Source organism: Amblyomma maculatum, chromosome 2 (genome assembly GCF_055883805.1).
Source record: "Amblyomma maculatum isolate TAMU_Amacu chromosome 2, ASM5588380v1, whole genome shotgun sequence".
NCBI classification, from domain to species: Eukaryota; Metazoa; Arthropoda; class Arachnida; order Ixodida; family Ixodidae; genus Amblyomma; species Amblyomma maculatum.
In genome coordinates this window covers 54,466,336-54,489,779 of record NC_139345.1, presented here as the reverse complement: position 1 = coordinate 54,489,779, position 23,444 = coordinate 54,466,336, and the positions used below count along the sequence as shown (strand labels likewise).

The following is a 23,444-nucleotide window of genomic DNA, read 5'->3' as shown; positions in this document are numbered from 1 at the left end:
TTGGCCCGAAAGAAGTAAGTGTCAAAGCAGAAGTTGTAAGTATTCTCGAAAAATGGCTGCTAAGTTGTTTCCATCAAACTAGCGTTTACGTAAAGTGATATTTTAGCAGCCGAAAACGACGCCTGGCGGGTAAAAAAAAAAAAAAAAACAAAGAAAGAAAACGAGAAAAGAAAGAAAGCTTTGTGAATGCGGCGTCACTTTAAAGCCCCGAGATACGCCCGAAATAGCAAACTCCCCTTTTCAGCGCCGTGCTCTCCACGATGCAGCTGCTTGTACGCACTTGGCGAATGATTTAAAATAACAACTGGTCACGTACGTGACAGTATTTTTTGACCCATGTATCATGTGCACCCTGCTGGAAGTATGTACGTGCCGAAATTACCAGGCGAAAAAGAGAAGCCCCTTTTTCCTAACAAATATATAGGGAAGTTTGTTCACGCACTCCCCGACGCAGTGGTGGAGTCGTTAGGGCGCTCGACTACTCTGCCTAATGATGAGAAAAGCAAGGCGCCCGTGTGCTAAGCAATGGCAGTGCAAAAACTCCAGGTGCTCGAAATTTCTGGAGCCTTAAACTACGGCGTCTCTCACAGCCTGAATCGCTCTGAGACGTTAAACCCCGTAAACTAAACCCAAACCAACCTACTTTCCCCACGTGGTTTTTCTGGTTCCTACGGAAATCTGTCGGCCTCATTTTCCCTTGCTTAAAGGAGTGCCTTTTGTGTGTGTGTGTGTGTGTGTGTGTGTGTGTGTGTGTGTGTGTGTGTGTGTGTGTGTGTGTGTGTGTGTGTGTGTGTGTGTGTGTGTGTGTGTGTGTGTGTGTGTGCGTGTGTGCGTGTGTGCGTGTGTGCGTGTGTGCGTGCGTGCGTGCGCGTACGGGTGCGCGTGCGGGTGCGCGTGCGCGTGCGTGCGCGTGCGCGTTAATCGAAAAGGAAAAACTCATCCATCGCAAACGACCACGGAAGGCGACGTACGTCGGCCCCGCATCAGCTACTCCCAAAGTCGCCAGTGCGATTCTTCCGTCGCCTCGATCATCCTCTACTCTTATTCGTCCTGTCTCGGATCAGACTGCGGCGTACGCCACTGATTGAGTAACACAAAACAACAATAAACCGTCATCGTCTCCGGCATGGATTTTTCTACTGCGGCGATACTCGCTGCCGCTACATAGTAGTCGATTCCTTCTTTTTTTTTTTTCTTTCCTAACAATGGAGTCGAGCACGACGAGTCCAGCGTGAGATGGGGCACCAAGGGCGCCGGACTCAGCACAGTAACCGATTTATCCCGCCTTCCCCACCTCGCACGTAGAGAGAGAGAGAGAGATGGAACAGCAGTGCTCGCAGAGAGGGAGCAGAAAGAAAGGAGGCCGAGAAGGAAAAGAGGAAGAAGCCAATGCAGAGACTGCGAGCGAAACTAGCATGGGCTTCCCAAAGCTATAGTGCGCACACAGTCGCGCTCACAGACAGGCTGCGCGCGGGAGCAGCGGCGCGCGCTATCTGGGCTCCGGCTTTGCCGCTCCAGCGATCCTGGCCGCAGCGAGTTCTTCAATGATGCATTGCCGGCTGCAGAGCAGCGCAAAAATGTAGAAGAGAGGGTAACTAATGAGGAATCCAACGAAGAGAAGGCACAAAAGGGTGCAGAGGACCAGAAAAGCAGAGTGTATAAAAGAGAGAGAAAGAAAAAAAAAAAAAAGACAACGGCGATAGTGTGCTCGCCGGTGTCGATTTTCCAGGCCCTCCCGATCGACTGTGTCCTGGTATATATATATATACACACACAAGCAGAACAAACAAAAAAGAACAGAAGAACAACGAGAACGCAATAAAGAATAAAAACGAACCTCTGCCTCCCTCCCGTTTCAGTTCGGCGTGCCCAAGGAAATTTCTCGCCACCGCTTTTTGGTTGTCTCTTTTCCTTCACACTCTTATCTCCTATCCACTTCTGTTCCCCCGCACTGTTCTAGTAAAGCTATAGCGCAAGGTTTCTAGATAGCTTCTGCCATCTCCACCCTTTCGTGCGATGTCTGGAGCACTTTAATAGGGTCACTGTGTTTAGCTCACGCGTTTATTTTCTTTTATTCTCATCGCTTCGTTTTATTGGTCCTTAAAGAAATTCTTGGTAGCCTGTAGAGATAGCGCGTGCATAAGCAGATAACCAGAGGCCTTAGTGCACACAGCCGAGCATCTTTTCGCAAGCGATGGTGACCGGTAGCGAGCAAAGCGCTTCGTACTGTAGAACGATGCAAACAGTGGATTGGTGCGATAATTAATGCAACTAAATATCAGCAGCCTATTTCCGCAGTGTAAGAATTATTCCCTGAATTTCAGATAGTACCGACAGCTCGGCTATGTGACAGCGTGTAGCAACCAAACTAACACTGCAGGAATAGACGCCTGTAACCTAAGACTATTACACTGCGATAAGCACTAATGCAAGCGCGCCGTTGTAAGATCTGTGAGCTGGAACTCTACTCCTGGTAAAAATAATTAATTTCCACTTCAATAATTTTCAGATGCCATAGAAAGTCGTTAATACTCGTGCACTTTTATAGCATTTTCTGCGTACTGTGGTATGTAGAGAGGGAGAGAGAAATTAAATTTAATGAAAAGAAAGGTGGATAATATGTGTACATGCGTGAATGAATTCATGACGTATGCAAGCGTCCTGCGTGTATTCCAGGATCCCACTCCTGCAATTGCTCCTGCAAGGCTCCAGTATGTACAAATAAATAAATAAATAAATAAATAAATAAATAAATAAATAAATAAATAAATAAATAAATAAATATACACATGCACGCACCTCCGAACAAATTCTAATATTTTCAAGACACTGACTTTGAAGAGAAAAGAAGGGGGAGGGGCAAGGTCTTAATGACAGTACCATCGAATATTAATTAAAACGTAAGAGGGCTTAGAGGGTTACGGAGGACGGCGTTGTTCTACCGTCGATGCAACATTTGATCAGCTACACCTTCTACGGCCGGCCTGCGCTCGAACAAAGCAAGGAAACCGTCGTGAAAACTAACACGAATGCTTTAATGGCCTCGTTTTTCGGGAAATCCGGCGGCGGCGTTGTGAGGGAAAAGTCACCAACATGCCAATGGCAGGTGGCAATCGGTAGGCTAGGTGGCCGGGCACTAATTGGTCACGTTACGAGGCCTTATGCCGTGTCCGAGTTGGTAAGAGCTCCGAAACCTACTCGGGCAGTCTCTGAGATGGAAAGGTGAAATGGGAGTCGAACCTGGGGTCCTTAGGTCCCGAGTAAGGAAGCAAGAACATTCGGTCACGCACGCGCGTTAGTACGGCTCGTTTACTGCGGGACTTTACATCTAGGCGGAGTGGTCTTGCACATAACGTACGTGGTAATGATTATGTGCGATATATAATATAGTAAATTACTGATCAAGCGAATAGCAATGTGCATGTACGCGAACGAGGATTCGCAAGGAGACACCGGCGAAGTGTAAGTGTCCCCGAAATATTTAGTCCACATTAGTCCACATTGGGTCTAGAAGAACCTAGCGAAGCCATCACTGCACAGATATTTAGTCGCGCATCATCAATAAGACCGGCTGTGGAGGGCTGCCATCCCTAAATGGAGATAGATCGATGTAGCTAACCAAGATTTGTCGAAACCATTCGATGGCTTATAGTCCACTCCGCAATCGCCCATTGGTGATCCGAGTGAGGCACATGACTACAGGATATGTGGAGCTCCGAGCCTGCGGTTAAAATATTTCTTAAATATCTTAGCAACGAATGGAGGAAGGGGGAATTCGATGTCATTATATGCAAGCGCAGCTATTTATACGCGAAAGTGCTCCATCCTTCTATTTTCCTACCCGTTGCCTCTTTTCCCTCGCGCTACTCCTCCTATTCGTCCGCCGCCCTTTGTCTCTCGATCCACATCGAAGCGCTCGCAAACAGCGAAGACAGCCCCTACGTTCTCATTGCCCGGAGAGAAGAATGGGGTGAGAAGTGCGCGAAGGAAAGGGAGATTGGGAGTGGAGTGAAGACGGTGAGGGGCACCGCATCCCGGAGAGAGCTCCAAGGACGCGCGCGCAGAGGGGGAGACCGCAATTTGACTTCATCGACGGTCCGCAGCCAGTTCGCGAAGCGTTAATTTCCGGAGGTGCATTTCGGCGCTGAATAATTACTGGCTCTCTGCGGGGCCGACGTCTGCTCCATCAGCGCGCTCAGCCATCGCCGCCATACGATGAAGGGTGATTGCGTTCTTCCTCCGCTCTCTTCCGAAATGCAGACACACGTACTCGAGTCTCAAACACAACAGCAGCCAGCTAGCAGCAGACACTCAGAAAGCACAGCATGTGCGATGCACACAAAAAGGTATTTTTCTCACAAAGAGCTAGAAAAATTCGAGGACACTTTGGCGACTAGTGATGAAAGGCGAAAGCCTGAGTGCTGCATTCTGCTACGCGACTGTTGCGCTTGTAGCGATGCTGCTACGAGTAAAGCGAGCGACTACTCTTTCACACTCTGCGAGTGCATTTATTCAGTAAATTCTGCTTGGCATCGACGAGATCGCGCTCCTTGTATCTTCGCACGAATGAGTAATTATTCAACTAATTACGCAGCTTTTATCACTAATTAGTAATTAATTAGTCTAGTAATTGAGTCTAGTCTAGTAATTGAGTAGTCTAGTCTAGTAATAAAATAATTATATAATAACATTCCTTATCCACAGAACCGAACTTCCGTCCCGGACCGTCTCTTTTCTCTGCCTTTTTGTATGTGTATGGCATTTTCGAACGGCGTGAATAACCAAGCTATCACGCACGCAGCAATACCGGCTGGGAGCTCGCCAACGTAATGCGAACGGTCAGAGAACTGGCGTGCTTGGTGTTCATGTTTAGCCTTCACCGAAACGCGGAAGCCATGAACACTCGTGCTCGGCAGCGAAGCGCACTAGCCACGGATCGAACCACCGCTCTTTTAGCAAGCAAGCCTTGCCAGCGCAAACGTGAGATTCCTCGCAGTTCTTGCGACGCGTTTGACAACATAAAATTCTCAAGGCAATCCAGCCGCTCAAATAAATTTCCGTTCCTTTACGCACTTATGACCGAGCAAGAAATTCTAAAAAAAATACAGAAAGAAAACATGCGTACATTTCCCCTTGCGCCTGCGGCGCTGCATTTGTTCCGCAGCGCGCTTAAAAAAAAAAAAAAAATGTTACTGTTAGCCGCTTGGTTCGCGATAAAAGACCGAGCATATTCATCACTTTTATAGATACGCATGTGACAGATAACGCGCTTGCCTATATAGGCGATCTTGATGTAGCCCAGTTACCTGACACGCCATGCAAAGCTTCGACAGAGCGTGCAATCTGATCCCTGTAAGCTCATGCAGGTTAAAAGTATTTACTGTTCTCACTAGGATATGTGTTACGGCGCAGCGATCGACACAGCAAACTTCGCTGCAGGCTGCTTATTAGTACAGCTCAACATTGCAGTGAGAAAATGAAGAGATCAGCAAGGGCGATTCGATGGCATCTACTTAAATAAGAACCGTTACTTCTACGACGTATTTCACTAAACGAATAATAAATATATGCTTCCGTGTTCCACTACATTTCCTGCGACTACATCACTCCTCCACTATCTCGGGTTATAACCAAGCATGCCAGTACTGCCAGTTAACTTCATGCCCCTGAATAAAAATAAATAAAATAAAATAAATTATAGTAAGATAATGACATGGCTGACATTACGTTGGGCGCTTTTCAAATCGGCGAGAACAATGTCATAATTTTTTATTTCCCGACTGCACTGTCCTTATCGGCCGCCCTCAGTAACATCAATGGTCTTGAAACCGCGCAGTTCACGCACACGAAGAGCAAAAAAAAAAAAAAAAACCTTCCAGTGACCATGCAGCTGCTGACCAGTTTTTCTCCACGAGTCGATTGACTCGAAACAGATGAACGGACAAATAAAATCCGTATGAGCCACCGGCAGTTCATATATAGTAAGCAATAAGGCAGAACGACAGCCCAAGCTGGGAAAAGAGTCAAATAACGGTCCTTTCTCTTTTTTTTTCTTTTTTTCTTTTTTTTTTTTCACGTCGTGCTGTAGCCAACTTATTTCATTGGCTGGCTGCGCACGCATCACTCGGGCCAAAAGTATAAATAAGCAGCGCAGCCTTGGTATTTCAATATGAGCATTTGTTTTTCAGCTGTCCCATAGAACGAAAAAATAGAAGAATTCTTGATTCAATACAGGTATTTATGTTACCTGGTGCTTTCTGCGAGACAGATAAACAAGAATGCTTACTCTAAGCGCACCAAACCGCGCTCTTATCCACCATCTCCTCGGAAGCTTCCGCATTTCTGCACAGGTGTTTATAAACAGGCTTCACTCTTCGACCAACCCGGCACGTATACACTCGGGCACATGCATGGCAGCCATGGGCCGACAAGGTTCTGGGCTTTGTGCGGTGTCGTCCTTATTTAGGTGTTCGCGAACTTCTGTGCAACGCGGTGTTCGCACCTGTCACTTAGTAGCAATTACGACAAATAAGCGTCCGTATACGGGTGCTCGCTCCTTAATGATGCATGAGCTATATGTCTACCTATAAGCGCGGGCTCGCGCGCCAGGCTTGGGTAGGAACGGATTAGGCAATTAGGATCAACTTGCCCTTATTACGAGACCCAATCAAGAAGGAAGGCATGATCGCAGCCCCACTACCCCCTAACGAAGCTCACTCGCAATGCCACGTACTGTCACGTCCCGGTACCAAATTTGGGCACGAAAGAAGTTTTTTTCTTTTTCTTTTCTTTTTTTTTTTTTTTGGTTCGTCTACATCGCTGGGGCCTTGGCGCGGCCGGAAAACTGCACACTGATAAGATTGCAAGGAACTTTTCCTGCATTAGAAAAAGAAAATGTTTTTGCAATGTTCCTTTGTAGAAGAAAAATAGTTGGCAAAAAGCATCGCCTGAAGGTAAGAAGAAAAAAAAAAACGAGTATGCTAACGCATGGTCGATCGAACACGAGCAGCGTTAACTTTGCGCGATTCGTCGCGGGCCTGCACGACCTGCACCGCTGAATTTGGAACATTCGACCGTGCACTCGCGCACGAGCAGAACGTGAACCTATAGAATCAATTCAAAGAGGAAGAACGATAAACGCGGTGAACACAACCGAACTTAATCCGCTGAACCCACACTATATGTTTGTTGCTATATGCCTCTCAGCTCGCTGCACCAATCCAGAGGCGGCAGAAATAAACTGTATAGCATGCGGCCAAAGAAGTTTCAGGGCCTTTGAGAAAAACTAGGGTCACCGGACGGCCCTGGCCAAGATCTCGAGCTCTGAGCCAGGCGGCCATATACTCAGAGTCCTTCTGCTTGTAATGTCTGCCAGACGGCTCGGGTGAATGCGCTATAGGCAAGAAAAACAAATAACCTGCTTCGACGAAAGAAAAACAGTTCTTTAACGCGCTTCGCTGGCAATGGGTTGTCTTTCATTCAAACCCGTAACTGACGCAGATAAAGTGCAGTTTCGGCGCGCCGACACGTCTTACGGGGGATATACTTACAAGCAAGCTACACACTCAGAAGCCGCGCTGCTCTTTAAAAGTGCATTTTTGTTTTTTGTTTTCCTCTGTAAGGACGGATACGACGCGCGTCAGAAAACAATTAGCAGCCGAGCGAAAAACACGCATCGCGCGTTTTGCAAACACTTATGGGAAGCGCACAAGGGGCGTAAGTGCATTTTTCAGGAAGCTAATAAAAACTACCTGCAACAAACATCGCCGACAGCACGTCTTTACATACTAGAAAGCACATGCGCCTCCTTCGTTCCGCGCCAATCACCGTCGGAAGGCTTGCCAGTGTTGCCACTATGCTTTCTAGTACAGTATGGGCAGCGCGTATATATACACAAATTTTACAAAATCCACACCGCACCCTGGAGCACGGCCCACTTACGGTGAGACCTCTCTACAAGAAAAGCAGAAGCACGCGTATACGTGCCTGTCGTCCCAGTGTCGCGTACATTCTTCAAAAGCGCCGACCATGACACAGCTGAGACTGGCAGCGCAGTCCTGCCGCACTTTGACGGCACTGCAATGCGCCTTTCAGCAAGGCTTCTCACCGTGAAGTGCAAACCCTGCTGTCACGAACACGTGCAATGAAAACATGAGGCATGAACGAACAGTTGGTGCAGGTATAGTAAAGTTTCATTTCGATATGTTTTGTTCCCAAGGCTTAACGTGAAAAAAAAAAAAAAAAAAAAAAAAAAGAAAGTATCCCATCCACCGAAAGAAAAGTGAATAAAGCACGCAATTAAAAGCGGGATGATGACGCAAAGGAACTGAATACTATTTATGCAGAGCACGAAGAATGCTAAGTACAGAACACCGAAACTATCTCCTTGCATTGGAAAAAAAAACAAAACAGAAATGGCGGCGCTCCTGTCTCGAAGGCCAGGATATAACAAGCGCTTGGCGCGCTCCCGCCAACATAGGGCAAACCCACATCAAGTGATGCGAATCTGGCTTCACGCCAACGGGAGGGAAGCGTGTCTTGCTACGAGAAGAGAACACCGCACCGTCTTGTCTATAACTAGAGATCTAACCGAGATGTAGTACGCAGCTCACGCGTACACAACCGAACAGGCGTTCATTAACATCCCCAGCTGGAGCAACAAAGTAACAGAACAGTGTTTATGTGCCCAAGAAGCAAGAGGGGCCGTTGAGAGACGTGGTGGAGCGCCTTTATGTCAACAACTAAACGTCGGGCCATGCTGCACTGCAGAATCCCACCATGTGTGCGACGCAAAGATGCGTCTCAGCCAAGAACCTGGGGGTTTTCTTCTGGGCGATATTGCGTTGAATATACGTATATATATATATATATATATATATATATATATATATATATATATATATATATATATATATATATATATATATATCGGTAAGATCCCAAATCTCGAATATGCGCGATGCTCATTGTTTTCCATCATATCTCTGAAGGCGCTGCTGCGGTAGTTCAGTCGTTAGGGCACTCGAGTGCATCTTGGGGATGCGTGGTCAATCCAAACCGCGGCGGCCGCTTCACGGTGGAGGCGAAATGCAAGGCGTCCGTGTGCTGTGCGATGTCAGTGCACGTTAAGGAGCACATGTCCGAAGCCCTCCACTACGGCGCCCTTCAACCGCGCATTACTTTGGGACGTTAAACCATGTAAGCCACGAACGAAATGAACCCTCTGAAGGTTAGGTTTGGTTTGTAGGGTTTAACGTCACAAAGCAATTCAGGCTATGAGAGACGCCGTAGTGGAGGACTCTGGAAATTTCGACCACCTGTGGTTCTTGAACGTGCACTGACATCACACAACACACGGACGCCACTCCGTTTCGCCCCCATCGAAACGCAACCGCCGGCGTTCGGGTTCGAACACGGGAACTCCGGCACAGTAGTCGGGCATCTTAATCACCACCGCGGCGGGGACTTTCGCGGATGGGGTGTGAGCCCAACTACGCGGACAAGGAGAAAACCTCTGCCTGGCATGGTTCATTGAGACCGTAGTATGAATAAATAGGTAAATACACAAATAAATGAATACGCCTGCCTGTATATAATTTCCTCATATGACAAAGGCTGCACTCTCATTCCTATGCACAATTAACTCATAGCGGGCGATATCGACCCGTCGTCGCAAACTTGGGCAGACAGCTCAAGCATTCGGGAGCGCACTAACGCGAGTGATTACGTATAGCGCGACATATCAGCTGCACTCAAGGCGCAGTCAGCGGGAATACAATGATTTCGCGTATATAGTCTGTGCGCGACAAGGGACGAATACGGGAAATCGTATTCCCGCTGACTGCGCCTTGAGTGCAGCTGAGATGTCGCGCTAAGGAAAGAATGAACCGTGCGTCCCCCGACCGCTGCCTCTCAAAAATATATATCCATCGGTGTTAGGCCACAGTTGACAACGAGTACAGCGAACCGCCATTACAAAACGTGCACTATACGCTCCCGCACTGCATTCTGGCAATTTCAGCACCACTCGCTTATACGTACACGCAAATATTCGCACGCACGCATGCAACACGTTTACGTAACTCCATTCTCGTGGAAGATGCAACCGCACAGGCGATGCCAGTAAACGAGAAATAGTTTTTTTTTTTCTTTTTCTTGGCCAAGCGTGCTTTCAGTCTACAGGCCACACACTTCGCGCATCATGAAACATTCAGCGAGGCGCTGCAAACATGCCCGCACGTGGAGTGGGCGACAGCGTTGCATATATTGCAATTCGCTTGCCTCAAGGCCGCTTGGGGCGACGGATAATATGTTCTCGAAGTCAGCGTTAACGCGCTGTGCAAATATGGACGCGCTCAAGAAAAAAAGCGGCTGCTACTAACGCGCACTCAGACCACGGGGCAGATTCGTTAAATGGATCAAATCGAGCTCGCACAAGTACTTAAAGGAGTGGTGAACCGGCTGCACGTACAAATCGAGCGATTCCCATCTCCGTAATAATTAATGACCGCACTCAATGGCGGCTAATAGACACCTGAAGAGACGCAAACCAGGACTTCTGATACCAACATTTCGCTCCCGGGATACAGCGCGCACGATGGTTGGGGTAAAGCTTGCGAATCAGCGGCCGGCTTTCACTATTAATCACTTAACTGCAAACACAGCCATATATTATCGGTCAATCCTCCCATGTTTTTTTTTTTGTTTTTTTTTGATGTGCATTATTTTCTCTTCGGTGTTTGAGAACCTGCTGCGTCCAGCATTATACCTCAGTGCCTGGATTACGGCTCACTTAAACACAGCCCTTGCCCCGCCTATTGCTGAGCCGCTTCAAGGACGGCGGCCCGACCGCAGCTCGATAACAGTGACAGAAAAGGACGCGTCGCTAAGGTCTCGACGACTGAACCTCGAACCGCCGATTAGCGCTTCGCGCTCTGTCAGCGAAGGCCAGGCTACATAGAAGTAGCCGCGCAAACACAAATATGGAAGGATATAGGGAAGAAAAAAAAAATATCCTACGCGGCTGCTCGTGGAAACAAGGCCGCTAGAAATGCTCACTGCAGCTGCGGCCAACGTTACTAGATTTGGCTGCAGCAGCAGCCAAGGGCAATCTTATCACCCTTTTCATGAGCATAGACTGAGAAGAATGGACACAATGAGGAAAAAAAAAAAGAGCAGGAGCGAAGGAGAGAATTGGGAGAGCAGAGAGAAACCTTAAAGCACACGGCATAAAATTCCGGGAACCTGGCGTGACCAAAAGTGTCGTCAGTGTTTCCCCAAACGACAGGTGCAACGCTGGGCTAGGCCCGGCGGTGAGCATCGATTCCGCATTCGCGCCACCGCAGGCACTACGTGACCCATTCGGTGAGGATCAATGGAGATGAGAGGCAGGGAGCTACGCAAAACGTGCGTCCGTATCTCAGCGGAGGCGGAATCGCAACCGCCGGACTGTTTTGAACAACATAAACTAGAGCGCCAGTTTTGAAGACTGTTTTGAACCCACTCGAGGCAAATCTGAAGCATCCTCATTCTTTTACAGTACCGTTTTTCCGTCTCCATGACTTTCCCCTCTCTTCGCCGGACAACTATTGCGAGCGCGAGTGACCAATCAAGCGATGCCGTGCTGCGCGTGTACCAACTTCCGTTCTGACGTAGATGCGACTGCTAACGTGCGCGCTATACTGTTGCTCGACGGACCCGGTCAATGGTGGTGTCCTGCTTTCACTACGCCGTGAAAGGCAGGCTTGTGTCGCGAACAATGGTCAGGTTGAAAAAAAGAAAAAAAAAAGAGTGGGAAACGTTGAAGCGAGCCGACATGTGTGGCGAATGCGATGGGTCTCTCTAACACATGCGGAATTTCCTATGTCACGAAAGGCGCGATCGAAGCCGACCCGTGTCCCGCAGGACATGCTTCAATGAATTCAGCAATCGATCAGCCGAAAAAAGAAAAGGATTTGTTTTGCTTTAGAAATGTATTAAAGCCGAAAGGCACGAACTGCTAAACAAAGGCTGCGGACGTCTATCCCCTCGCACTGTTCAGTGTCGATGCGCTGAAGAAAGCGAAAAAGCACCTCTGGGACAGAGCGCGCGTCACACGACGTGCGAAAATACCGAGACAGAAACTTGGTGACACAAGTAGCGCTGGCTGTTTTGACGTAGTGCTCTTTGGCGTTTTTCTTTTTTCTCTTTTTTTTTCTTTTTTTTGCCTGTGTCTACTAACGGTTTCTCGGAAAAGAACTCGGCTGCCAACAGCCCGTGAACGCTGCGCATAAAGCCTAGACCGTAACCGAGTGCCTAGTTGGACTGAAATGAATGTCGTTCGCCGTTTTCTTTTTCAACCCGCAGTCGATGGGGTCAAGGTCCAGTCAGAGATTGGGTTAGAACTCACCAGGTACCACATTTCCGACCATTTTGGATCGTTGAGGACTGTTTCATGGGATCCCCGTTTGCTGCGCCTCTTCAGCGTCTGTTGTGAAAGCCACCGAACCTGGAGAGGAGAAAAAAAGAGATATGAGGAGATGAATTGTTAAGCACGGAGACGGGTACTTGGGTAAGGTGCAAGATTTAATCAGATGCGCAAGATACAGGGCACCTAAGCGTAATTTCGTTACCTATATACATCTCGCGTAACAGATCACATCCTGCAATGCGAACACCAGAAACAGAAGTAGAGCCAGAAACAGTCCCAAATATGCGTTTAAGCTGACGATATGCGCATGTGCGATATGCGTGCATAACAAGGACATGCAGGGCACAGTTATGCTGCACAGCTGGCATAATGCACTGCTTTTGTTCGCTGACGTACATGGCACAAGTCTGCTCAAATTTGAAAAATTTTATTACTTTTATTTGAAAATACTGCAGACCATACATGTACATAGCACAAGCAGGAGGGGCATCCGTGAAAAACGTAACACAGAAAATAAGCATATGATTCTACAAGCAATTCAAAACAAGTCCAAAATTCATAACCAGCGAAGCACAATCAACACAAAAGTTGACGCTCTAACTCGTTGACAATGTCGCTGGCCACAAAAATGTGCAAGGGAAAGGAATTCTCCTCAGTGACCGCTCTAGGGAAAAGACTGTTTAAAGGAGAGTGTTTTTCAAAAAATTGGAGCCAGGGAGTGAGGGTGTGTGTCTTTCTGGTAAAAATATGGCTTTATGCAATCCGGTAAGTTTAACTTCAGCTTACCTGAGAGGCAGTTATGCAAAAAGGCGAGGCGACTAAACTTTCCACGAGGTTCCAGAGAGTCTATGTTATGCTGCCGCATTAGTAAAGAAGGACAGCCACGCCTTTACACCGAACATACACCGAATAACTTTTCTTTGGACTCGTTCGAGCTGCATGTATATCCTTTCTAGTTTTCAGATCCCATACAATGGGCATATTCAAGTTTGGCTCTGATGCAGGTATTATAGGCAAATGTTTAGCTTGGACAGCTTACTAACATATTAGCTTATTTGCAAGCGCGACGTGATATTTATGCGCGTCTACCGTTATATTATTGTTAAGTAAATAAGAAAGGGTGCTGACACTTTTCTCCCAAGCAACTCACCACATCTTTTCTCTGCATTAATTTGCATTCCCCATCGTACACACGACTCATGAATACGCCTGTAGGTTTGCTTGTAATATTGTATGGTCATTAGGCATTGTAATGTTTTTTTTTTGTTTTTTTTTTTAAACACACAATCATCCGCAAACAATCGGACAGAAACATCCCCGTGAATGACGTCAGGCAAATCATGATATTGATCAAAAACAATAGCAGCCCAAAGACACTGCCTTGTGACACACAGAACTCAGGCATTTTGATTAGCAATTCATAATTTCAACAAACTGCTGCCTATCTCTAAAGTAGGCACAAATGCACTGCAAGATACAGGAGGGAAGGCCAACAATATCTCATGCAGTTCCATGCGGCAATTTGCCGAAGGCCTTGGCGAAGTATATAACAGCAGCACATCTAGCTGGCCACATCTAGCTGGCCATTGCTGTCAAGAGCTTGCGCGAATTCATGACAGTACAAACAAGTTGGGTTACAGTGGACACGCGTTTCCTGAAACACTGCTGATACTGTGATAGCACGTCGTGGCTTTCTAAGAATTCCTGGAAGTAGCGGTGGCAATGACATGTTCTAAGAGCTTACAGCACGTACTCGTGGTTGAAATTTGGCGATAATTTCGTACAGACAAACGGGAATAACACGTGCTTTTTCCTCCAGTCGTGCGATATTTCCCCTGTGGCAAGTGATAAGTTGAAAATATTTGTAAAGGACGGAGGCAGTTGTTCCGCGTACCATCACAAAAAAATGAATTCGGCATACCCAGAAGGCTTTCTAGTATTGAGTTTTTAAAAAGCGTAGCTGTGACCCCTTCCCGAGAAACCACGAGCTCGATTTGTGTACTCTGAACGCTGAATTCTTCTGCGGCTGCGAATACACTCTGGAAGTAAACGTTTGAATGGTCAGCGATCCCAGGGGGATCAGTTATTGTCATGTCCCCGATTTCAATTTTCTTAATTTACTTTTTGCTTCCATTTAGGTGACGCTAGAATTTTCTGACGTCGCTCTTTATGAAGTCAGTAAGATGATGCACTAGAGTAATTATTCCTAGATTGCTTAACCCTTAATTGCCAATAACTATTGCTTGAGTTCATGGAAGGGAGTTGTCATGTCGTTGCGCCTCCTTAGTCACTTCATATCAAGTTTCGCGTGGATAATATATGGGTAATACAGGGACTTAAGCGTCTGGTACGAACAATTCTTGTGGGTACAGAGTTGCTAATACAAAATTAATGGCGTCGCGTAACATTTTGCAAAAAAAAAAGAAAAAAAATCATCATTATCACCACTTTGTCAAAATGGATAGCCAAGTAATCAATTATTGTGACATTATATCTGGAAAAATCTTTGGACTACTCATTTTTGCTGTCGCGTCTGAAAAAAAAAATTATATATTTCTGCTCAGTTCATGGATAAGCAGAAAAACGCTCGGTGCAAGCATAGGGACACTAAATTCGCACCAAGTTCCAAGTCCGTACACATCACCGATAGACTAGGTTCAGACCCCGTCTGAAGCTCGTCTGGCGGAGCTCATGTTCATAGTTTCCTGAACTTGGCGTGAACACGACTTAAAAATCGCAGTTCTCGGTAGTGGTAGTTCGCGGAAAGTCTGTTGTGATGAGAATTGCAGTGTCAAGATCAAGCGATCAGCGCGATCGGAGGAGCGAAACCCCGACGATTCGATCCGCGGTATGGCACGCAGCTATAGCTGCAGCGCGAGTGAAGCGACATGCAGCATAGTCGTACGACATCATCACGGTTCACTTCAACTAGTGAACGCACACCTTTGTCTATAGTTCACACCAGCGGCAGCACAGGGTAGTAAACAGTTACTCTCCTCGGGCAGTGCAGAATTGGCAGCTGCTACAAGCGCAGCGTGCTCGACAAACTCTGTGAGAAAGTCGCGCCGACGCCCTATGGAGGTCGCGGCGGCCAGACAGCGAAATCGAGCGTGCACTCGTGTCCTTCCAAGCGCGTGATGATGTCCGCATAGTTACGCACATATGCGCCACCTTACTCACACTTCGACTTCACAGCCGCGCGCCATTCGAAACGAACAGCAAGAAACTCAAGGCAAGCAGCGAGCAAGGCAAGCCAGAGCCACCGTGCGTGGCGAAGCTGCTACACGCATTCTACGTCGAGAAGGTGGACGGACGCTATAACTAAACAAACGTGAACGCCGCTGCCGTGAGAAGACAATGGTACGAGGCTAGCTACATTCCTCCGAGGCCGTGCACATGCAGAGGAGAAAAATAAAGACCCCCCCCCCCCCCCCCCCCCACACACACACACACACCGCAGACAGCCTTGGAGAGAGTGTAGTAGCGGTAGTATAATAGCAAGTACCGGTTGATACATACACTGGTGCACCGCAAAAAAAAAAAAAAAAAAAAAAAAAGAAAAAAAAAAAAAAAGAAAAAGAGTTCGCCCTCTGCACACGCGTGCCATTAATGCGAGCGCTCCGTCGCGTCAAGCCAACAACAAGGAAGCTACGTATCTGTCTCGTATAAATATTGCCGGATGGCATCGAGGCATCGAAACGTTGCCAAATGAGGAAGACGAGCGAGATGAACGAAGAAAGAAAGGATGCAGGTACAGGCCGTTTCGATTCTGCGTGGACTAAAAACACCGGAAGCACGCAAGAGCGCGCGAGAGAAAATAGACTTTTTTTTTTTTTAAAGGTTTCAAAGAAAAGCTGTACTCGAAGTACGCGAGGCGCATTTCGCTCCTTCCTGTTCTTTCAGTAGCCCGGAACATGCACAGAGCTAAACGAAAGCTTCATCTCTTTAATGCGAGCACACACAGCTTTCACGTTCCCGCTTTTCAAGCATCTTCCTATCACTACCGCAGCTGTGTTAGGCACGCTCGCGCGCCTTCAAGAGGCAAACAGCGCCTTCTACGCAAAGAGGCGGCAGTGCTCGAAGTAATGCGAAAACATGCTGCAACGACCGAAACACGTGCGCGACGTGGCCGGATACAGTGGCATTATTACAGCAGGCTTAGCTGCGCGGATAGAGTCGCCGTGCTGAGGGCGTAAACACTTCTTTCGCGAGTGCAGGCCTGCAAGAGTGACAAAAATGCCAGAGAACGGAAGAGTGTGAACGCCAGTTCACTGGATTTCTTTCCCCATCGTATCGAGAAGCTTCTGTTCTGCCAAACAGTGTTTCTGGCTGCAAGCGACTGCGAGCTGTTGTCATGGGTCGAGGCCCGTACAATTCTACACAGTTTTTTTTTTTTTTTCAGCTTAAAGCGAAAACGAACTCGCGGGAAGTAATATGACATGCGAGCGGGGTGGTGACGTGCAACCAATCTTTAATGGAAAACCAGCAAATATCTAACCAGACAATCGGCAAGGCAACAAGATGGCAGCAGGACGAAGAAGGAGTACGTAGTCTTACGTGGCAACGGAAACAGGCAATGATGACACCGTACCTTTTTTTTTTTCCACAATTTTATTTTGCCGGTTTTGGAAAAGGCCGCTAAATATGCAAGGTTACGCCGGGCATTGAATAAATTATTAGCCGCAAGCTGTCGCCCGTGTCGTGTTCTTACTTCCTGCGTGTCAGTCTTTGTTCACGGCAAAGACGGTACGTCTGGCAATCAGGGCAGACTAGTCCGCGAACAGACCGCCATCACGCCGTGCTTGAACAACATGATATATGCGCACATAAGCCATGACTGCACAACGCTCATACAACCTTGCCAGTGTCACCATGTAGAAACAGAATAAAGGTGCAACCCCGCCCACCAACACGTTCATTCCGCGAGCACCAGCTTGACTTCAATAAAGGCAGCGTGCGACGCCAAATCCAGGCGAAGGCGAGGATAAACAAAATTCGCCGTCTTTCTAGAAATCAAAGGACGGCCAAAGCTACGCAGGCATTGTAGGCAGCTAGCCTGCCTCTCCGTTTGGACTGGCATCTTGCCAAAACCTTAAGTATACCTTAAGCACAAAAACCTCTAGCGACCACTGCCACTGCCTCCTTGTCACAAACCCCCGCCTTTACGGTCACAAGAGGTGCGGGATCCTCTTTACGATTACTCGTCGTTCCTCTATGAGGGTTGTGAACACATTTAAAAGTTAGGCCGGTCAACCCGTGAAGCACGTGTGTCGGTGTGTGATTGAGGAATAAGTACAAATAGGTCACTTTCTTTTACAAACAATTGAAGGTTTATAAATAGCAGACCAAAATTACACTGATAATAATAGAGTACAATGAAAGAGAATACAACGCCACGACAAGATATTGATAAAGACGAAGAAATAAATGATAAGAGAAAAAAAAAAATAACCCGACAATGAACAAAACACTGTGATAAAAATATGAAGACTATAAAGATAATAAAGCAGGTATTTCAGATATTATAAGTATGAGCAAAAGTTACATAAGAACACAGCGTAAAATACTACTAAGTCAGGTCAAAAGTTTACAAAGCGAAAATAATGTTCGATTGAACAACAGTCCGAAGTTCTCACGTCTTTCTTGTTTGCTGAGGCGTCGAAGGCTGTGTTGCTCGGTAGCGGCGGCCGTACAGGTGCAGAGGACGATGCGTCGATCGCGGGCCCGAAGAACACAATACGCTTTCGGAGCACCGCGGAGTGGCCGGAAGTTTGAATCTCCCCAAACGCACTGGTGAGGGCGTTCTGCTGTCGGTTATTTTATACCCTCGGCCGACTACGCAGCAGCCGCGTCAAGGACAGGCGGTCACTGCCCCATCGGCTTGTCGAATCTTGTCCAGAGGAGCGACGGAGTCCCGTGAATTTCGCTCTATATTCCAGCCATAAGCTCCCGCATCTTCCGCTGTATAATAGGTGAGGCAGCTTGTGACACTGCCCCCCACTGAAGAATATTGCCTCGGAATATTCTAGAACTCCACAAGCGCCGAGAACGATGTTATTACGCCCCTATAGAGGGGTGCAGTAGATTGGGTCCGTTCAGTGCACTGAAGATCGTTCGTCACTCACTACCGTTCATGACGCGCACCATATACGCACTGATCTGAACCCGCACACACCACAACACTGTAGTTCTTCAGTCATGTCTTGCACACATGTCACAAGTCACGGATCACTGATAACAATCAAGTGCACATATATACAGGCACATCGTGTACGATTTTCATTACACAATCAACACAATGCAGCTATGCTGTAGTGCAAGCTTAACAACTATTCCAGCCGGCTCATGTAATCTGCTCCCACGTTCTCGCTGCCTTTAATATACTCGACACGGAAGTTGTATTCCTGAAGCTTAATACTCCAGCGAAGAACGCGGCTGTTTGCAGATTTTGTTTCTTTTATGAACTTCAAAGGCTGGTGATCCGTCTGAACGAGAAACCTTCTCCCGTAGAGGAAGACTTGAAATTTCTCGATTCCCCAAACGAGCGCTAAAGCCTCTTTCTCAGTGGTTGAATAGGCTACCTCTCGAGGGAGCAACTTGCGGCTCGCATAGGAAACTGGGTGCAGGATTCCGTCATGCGATTGAAGCAGAACGGCTCCAACACCTCTATCAGAAGCATCTGTTCGCAGGACGAATTCCCGGTCAAAGTCTGGCAATTTCAGAATTGGTGCCTCAGCCAGTTTTTCCCGCAAGTTCTTGAAAGCCCGTTCTTGCTCGGGGCCCCAGCTCACGACTGAAGGTTGACCTTTCCGTGTTAGATCTGACAGAGGACAGGTTAGGTCAGCATAGTTTGGGATGAAATCACGGTAGTACCCCGTGAGTCCTAAGAAGGATCGGACCTGCTTCTTTGTTGTCGGCCGTGAAGCTTCTTGTATCTTCTGTAGGGTCTTGGTGAGGGGTGACAATTCTCCGGACGCAATTTGGTGGCCCAGGAATGCGACGGTTTCCATTCCGATCTCGCATTTCAGCGGTTTGATGGTGAGACCAGCCGCTTCAATTCGAGCAAAGACCTCGTACAATGTTTGGAGATGCTGTTCCCATGTCGCGCTGGCAATGAGAACATCGTCGAAGTAGTACGCCACGTCGGGAATATCGGCCAAGATGTTCCGCATCAGCTTCGTAAAAATGGCTGGCGCCGTCTTAATACCGAAGGGCATATATCGGAATTGAAAGCGCCCCGTGCCAACCGTGAAAGCAGTCATCGCCTTTGAATCGGGTGACAACGGTACTTGCCAATATCCCTTGGATAAGTCCAGCTTGGAAAAGAATTTCTTGCGGCCTACCGAGGCGATAAGGTCGTCCGCACGTGGTAAGGGCTCGGCGTCGTCTGCGATGACTTCGTTTAACTTCCGAAAGTCAATGCATAGCCGATGCGTCCCGTCGGGCTTGCGTACGGCGATCACAGGGGAATTGTAGGGCGACTCCGATGGCTCAATGATGTCTAATCGGAGTAAGTCGTCCACTTCTGATGCAATTGCCTGTCTCAAAGCGTACGGTAGCGGATATTGTTTTACATTTATCGGCCGGTCGCTCTGTAACTTCAGTTGGCACTTGATTAGCGTGGTCTTTCCCGGAAGGTCCGAAAATATACCTTCGTACTGTTGCAGAAGTTTCTTGGCTTCATTCTGCTGTACGTGGCTCAATCTCTCGGAAATGTGTACATCCCCGATAGACTGTGTCTGGGAGGGCTTAGGAAGCTCAATCTCTCCAGCGTCTGTGTCTTCTTCTGCCGATATTACTGCACCGACAGCTGCAACAATGGGGTCGTCTTTCCTTTGCTGGTATCTCTTCAGCATATTGATGTGGAATATTTTTGTGGCATGGCCCAAATCCACTTCATAGTCGACATCGCCCCTGCGGCTGATGACCGAAAAGGGACCCTTCCATTGCATGAGCAGCTTATTGTGTTCTGTGGGAAGAAGAATAAGAACCTTCTCTCCCGGTTTGAGTGAGCGTTTGCGGCTCTTGATGTTGTAGTAGCGGCTGTAACGCTCTCCTGCGCGCTCTAGCTCTTCGTGGGCAAGTTTACAGGTATTTTCCAGTCTGTCCCGTAGAGCAAGCACATACTCGTACGTCGTTCGCAACTCGTTAGGGATGGTTGCATTCGTCCAAAGCTCTCTAAGAACAGCCAGGGGTCCACGCACATTTCGCCCATATAACAGTTCGAATGGGGAAAAGCCGAGGCTTTCTTGGGGCACTTCCCTGTATGCAAACAAAAGTGGAGCCAGGTAGCGATCCCAATCGGTTGGTCTCTCTTGACACATGCGCTTGAGCATTTGTTTAAGCGTGCCGTTAAACCGTTCGACTAGGCCGTTCGCTATCGGGTGGTAGGGAGAGGTATGCAGCTGTTTTACTGACAACAGACGGCTAACCTCCTTCATTACTTCGGACGTAAAATTCGTGCCCCTGTCACTGAGGACCTCTCTGGGCACTCCTACACGGGAAAACATTTCGACAAGTGCTTCGGCTACCCTTTCGGTCTCGACGCTAGGAAGTGCGACTGCATCAGGGTACCGAGTGGCATAGTCCACCATGGTCAGGATGTACCGATTGCCTTGAGCGGACTTCGGGTTGAGTGGACCAACGATGTCGATCGCCACCCTCTGAAACGGTGTCTCAATGACGGGCACTCGAACCAAAGGCGCTCGTGTGGTGTGACCCTTCGGAGTTGTGCGTTGGCACAGATCGCAAGAGGCAACGAACCGCTTAGCGTCAGCCTGCATTGCTGGCCAGAAGAATTCTGTCTGAAGCTTCAGTAGGGTTTTCTTCGCGCCTTGGTGGCCTCCCATCAACCCATCATGTGCCAGCTTGAGAATAGCTGATCTGTACTTTTGGGGCACAACAACTTGAGTGTACTCCCCGCCCGACTCGGCGACGTATTTCCTTTGAAGGACGCCGTTAGCAATGAAAAACTGGTGGCTACCCTTTCCTTTCTTCGCTTGCGGCGGGCCTACGCGATCGAAACACGAGCGTAGGGTTGCGTCATTCTCTTGCTCTTGAACCAACTCTTCGCGGCATACACTAGGGAGGCCTTGCAGGACTTTAAGCTTTTTCAGCGCTTTATCCCTGCACGCCTGCGCTCTAGTCACTACCGGACAAGCTTCAACGGCATCCGAAATGGGTGCGGGGCTCTCGGTGTCAGGCGCTAGCTCTTCAACTTTTACTGCAGTGGACTTCGTAGTCTCGCTTTCTGTTGTCTTGTGCCAGTTCGGATCGGGGTCGTCTGCTGGCCTAGCACCTTCCACATTTCCCAGCACCAAATCGTACAAGGGATTCTCCATACACTTAGCGAGAAGTCGTCCCTGAAAGTACGGGGTGTCAACATCGACCCAAGCTTCTGGGAGCATTAGGACTGAGCGGTCAAGTAGGTAAACTGGAGACTTCGTATCGGTGATATCTTCTTTCCGTACTAAGTCCTTTCTTACCACCACCGTGTTGCAGCCTGTGTCTCTCAGGACTCGGACTGTCTGGCCTCCGATCATGCCGGCTACGACAGGTAAGCATTCCCTGACGGCGCATTCTTTACTGGTGAACCCAGCGTTGATGACGGGGATCTTCCCTCCATCCTTAAGTTCGAGGTATCCGTTCTCAACACATACTGCAGCGGACTCCCGATTTTCTTCTCTCTGTTTCGGGGCCCCATTTGCCCAGCATCTCCAGCTTGGATGACCTGGTTTTCCGCATTTGTGGCATTTCTTGGGCGGTCCCGATCCGTCGGATGGGGCGGCCCGGCAATTTTCGGGGCGGTGTCCCGTGCGTGAACAAATAAAACATTTCTTTTCATCGCTGCTCTTCGCATCCGATGATTGAAGCAAAGTTTCCCTTCTCTCGGTCGTCTTGGAGACGGCGTTTTCTGCCTTATTCTTCGGGGTGCTTCGCTTTCCGAAGTTTGACCAGCCATGGGCCTCCATATACTTTTCTGCCCTTGCTACTGTTTCAGAGAAGGATGTGTCCTTCTTTTCTTTCAAAAACATTTGTAGCGGAGTGGCGCAGTTAGAAAGGAACTGTTCCTTTAGAATCAGGTCAAAGAGATCTGCGTACTCTTTCTTTGTGTCCGACAGCTCTATCCATCTGTCTAGGAAGTTCTGAAGACGCGTCACGAACTGTGAACACGTTTCCTCGTTCCGGGGACTAGCAGACCTGAATTTTTCTCTGAACCCTTCCTCTGTCATACGGAAGCGAATCATGAGTGCCTGCCGGAGCTTGTTGTAGTCCAAGCACTCGGACGCAGACATGCGACTAAAAACGCTGAGCGCTTCGCCGCTTAAACATAGACTAAGGGCTGTAGCCCACTGGTCGCGAGGCCAATTCTGACTCTCAGCGACGCGCTCGAAACGCATGAGGTAAGCGTCAAGGTCGTCCCTGCCCTCATTAAAAACCGGCATCAGCTTGTGCGGGCTTATGCGTTCGGGCCGAGCAGCTTGACTCTCCCCCGTTTCTGACCTTGACTCTCCGGTGCTGTTAGCGTCAGTTGCCGGATTATTAGGTAGGTCTCGTCGGAGCATCAGTAACTCCTTTTCTTTCTCCATCTCCGCCATCCGGAGTTTAGATTCTAGTTCTGCCTCCTCTTTCCGCCGCGTACGTTCCTCATTGCGTTCTTCTCTGCGACGAGCTCGCTCCTGATCTACCCATTTGAGCAGCTCTTGACCCTCAAAGCCAAAAGTTCGGCCATACTCAACAAGCCGTTCTAACTCTGCATCAGCCATGTTAGGTGGAAAGCGTTATGCAGTGCTAGGATACAACACTAAAAAAATTGCACCTACTCCTCTCTCCCTCACCGACACTTGGTTGACCAGTCCTGTTCGCGGACGCCAATTATGTCACAAACCCCCGCCTTTACGGTCACAAGAGGTGCGGGATCCTCTTTACGATTACTCGTCGTTCCTCTATGAGGGTTGTGAACACATTTAAAAGTTAGGCCGGTCAACCCGTGAAGCACGTGTGTCGGTGTGTGATTGAGGAATAAGTACAAATA

General features: G+C 48.2%; 1 protein-coding gene across 2 annotated transcripts in view; it reads right to left on the bottom strand.

Moving 5' to 3' along the window:
- Positions 1–23,444, bottom strand: part of LOC146198671 (proprotein convertase subtilisin/kexin type 4-like) — a 203,270-nt gene that overhangs the window by 56,728 nt on the left and 123,098 nt on the right. For both annotated transcript variants that reach the window (XM_084594172.1, XM_084594171.1), the window contains exon 3: positions 12,389–12,487. In XM_084594172.1, the coding sequence (XP_084450298.1) occupies positions 12,389–12,487 (99 nt within the window). The remainder of the gene's footprint in view (positions 1–12,388; positions 12,488–23,444) is intronic.